This window comes from Mus caroli, chromosome 1 (assembly GCF_900094665.2).
Source record: "Mus caroli chromosome 1, CAROLI_EIJ_v1.1, whole genome shotgun sequence".
In the NCBI taxonomy this organism is placed as follows: Eukaryota; Metazoa; Chordata; class Mammalia; order Rodentia; family Muridae; genus Mus; species Mus caroli.
The window spans coordinates 54,075,877-54,078,421 of record NC_034570.1 but is presented as its reverse complement, the minus strand read 5'-3'; the positions used below and the strand labels follow the sequence as shown (position 1 = coordinate 54,078,421).

The following is a 2,545-nucleotide window of genomic DNA, read 5'->3' as shown; positions in this document are numbered from 1 at the left end:
CCTTTAATCCCAGCACTCGGGAGGCAGAGGCAGGCGGATTTCTGAGTTCGAGGCCAGCCTGGTCCACAGAGTGAGTTCCAGGACAGCCAGGGCTACACAGAGAAACCCTGTCTCGGAAAAAAAAAAATCACTACAAAACCTTATCAACTCCTACAATGTACCATGTAATTTGATAAAATTTGATCTTAACTCTGAAGTGACCTGGAGTAAAAACACAATGGGGAATAAACACAGAAAGTGGGTGTCTGTGAGTTCATCGTGCTCTACATAGTGAATTCCAAGACAGCCAAGGCTCTGTAAAGAGACCCTATCTGGAAAAAAAACTCCCAAAGCAAATAAATGAAACTACGTTTAAACTGTTAACTGGATACACCTCCCACATGAAACTATTTTGTAGATTTGAGGGAGGGAGAAAGGCTGTGATTTATGAGTTAAACCACTGTTTCACACATGGTTTTGGATATTCTATCCTAAATGATTACAAACAACCTAGACGAGAAGCAATCTCTTTCCTTACCTGGCTCTGGTTAATAGCTGCATGGTTGCCATGGAATGGAGATTGCCTTTCTTTATCTCGATGGTGACGACTGCTGTGTTTGCTTCTCTGCAGTTGCTGGCGTAATTTTGCAATCTGAAAGGAAGAATGGGCAGAAACAGTGTTTTTCACACTAAACAAAAACATTGCTACAAAAACAAAAACAAAAATCTTGCTTAATAAGAACCAATGAACTCACCTGTAATAATCTGAAATTTTAAACCATACTATAAAATCTAACTGATCAATATTTTTATGCACATATATGTATAGATCTAAAGAAAAACAGAAGTACATTGAACATTGATGTTAATCTTGAGGTTTCTCAAGTATTAAACAGTTTTCAGTATTTAAATTATGCTCTTAGAAATAACTTAATCTCTTGTTGCCTTTACAAATGCAAAAATTAAAATGATATTTACAAATCAAGCCGAGTGTGTCTATCTGAATGAGAAATATCTTCCACAGGCTCATGTATTGAGCACTTGGCCCTAAGTGGTGATGCTGATTTCTTTCTTTTTTTTTTGTTTTTGTTTTTTGAGACAGGGTTTTTCTGTGTAGCCCTGGCTGTCCTGGAACTCACTCTGTAGACCAGGCTGGCCTCGAACTCAGAAATCCGCCTGCCTCTACCTCCCAAGTGCTGGGATTAAAGGCGTGAGCCACCATGCCCCCAGGGCGTTGATGCTGTTTTAGGGAAGTTATGGAACCTCCTGGATGTAAGCCTTCCTGGAGATGGTGCATCTCGGGGGAGGCTTTGAGCTTTTATAGGCTTACTCCACTCTGCTGTCTCTGTTTTGATGAAATGAGATATTCATCCTTTCCCTCCCCTCCTTCTCTCTCTCACTTTAAGCAAATAAAACCTTTTCTCATCAAGTTGCTTTTGGTCAAAATGTTTTATCATAGCAACAGGAAGGAAACTACAAGAACGCCAAGCCATAAAATACACTTAAAATAAAATCTTTAAGTATCGAATACAGTTTGCTGTTTTCTGAGCCAGGATCTCATTAGCCAAGTATATCAGCTACTTTTGTATTATTACTGTGATTAAATATCATGAGTCAAGATAATACAAAAGGAAGAAGTTTGTTTGGGCTTGCAGTTATAGAGGGATAGTGGCCATGATGCTGTTAGCAAATAGGTGTTCCAACTGGCCTGCTCTCAGGGACCTAGCAGCAGCAAATGTCACCACCACCTGCCACCACCAGATAACGCCAGGTGTGTGCTGTGCATAAAAGGGCCTCCAGCCACCTCAGATCTCGATGTGTGTGTATGTGTGTGTGTCCTGCACCCCCCACCTTGTCTGCCTCTATCTCTCCATCATGTCCCCACTCTGGAATAGCCTTTAGTTCTCCCCTCCCCCAATAAACCTCTTACAGTAGATGTTTTTTTCAAGGGCACAGCTTGGCACAGGTCTGCAAGGGTACATCTTACCCCTTGCCGCAATTCTATCCTATCAGATGGTGGAGCAAAACAGTGGCTAGAACAAGAGGCTGAAAACTTGCATCTTTTATTACAAGCATGAAGTAGAGAGCAAACTGGGAATGGCACATGACTTGGAAACCTCTAAGACCATCCCCAGAGACATACTTTCTCCAGCAAGGCCACACCTTTCAAACCTATCCCCCAGCAGTGCCACCAACTCGGACAAAATACTGAAATGCATGAGATTATAGGAGACATTCATTCAAACCACACATCAAAGTTTGCCCCCAACTCTTGGTCATCTGCATCCTATTCCCAAGTGCTGGGATCAAAGGCATGTGCCAACACGCCTAGCTACAAATCCAATTTTAATGGCTATCTTATTATTCTCCTTTGACTGAATTTTTCTCTTTTACTTCTATTATGGGTAAACTGAAATGACATTAATCATATACACAGAAAACAATAACACAAAGCTATCCATAATAAAGTTACTAAATTTCAGCCGGGCGTGGTGGCGCACGCCTTTAATCCCAGCACTCGGGAGGCAGAGGCAGGCGGATTTCTGAGTTCGAGGCCAGCCTGGTC

The 2,545-nt window shown here is 41.8% G+C and overlaps 1 protein-coding gene across 1 annotated transcript in view; it reads right to left on the bottom strand.

Moving 5' to 3' along the window:
* Positions 1-2,545, bottom strand: part of Fam117b (family with sequence similarity 117 member B) — a 70,533-nt gene that overhangs the window by 25,577 nt on the left and 42,411 nt on the right. Inside the window, exon 4 of the mRNA XM_021160544.2 lies at positions 518-631. Coding sequence (XP_021016203.1) covers positions 518-631 — 114 coding nt within the window. The remainder of the gene's footprint in view (positions 1-517; positions 632-2,545) is intronic.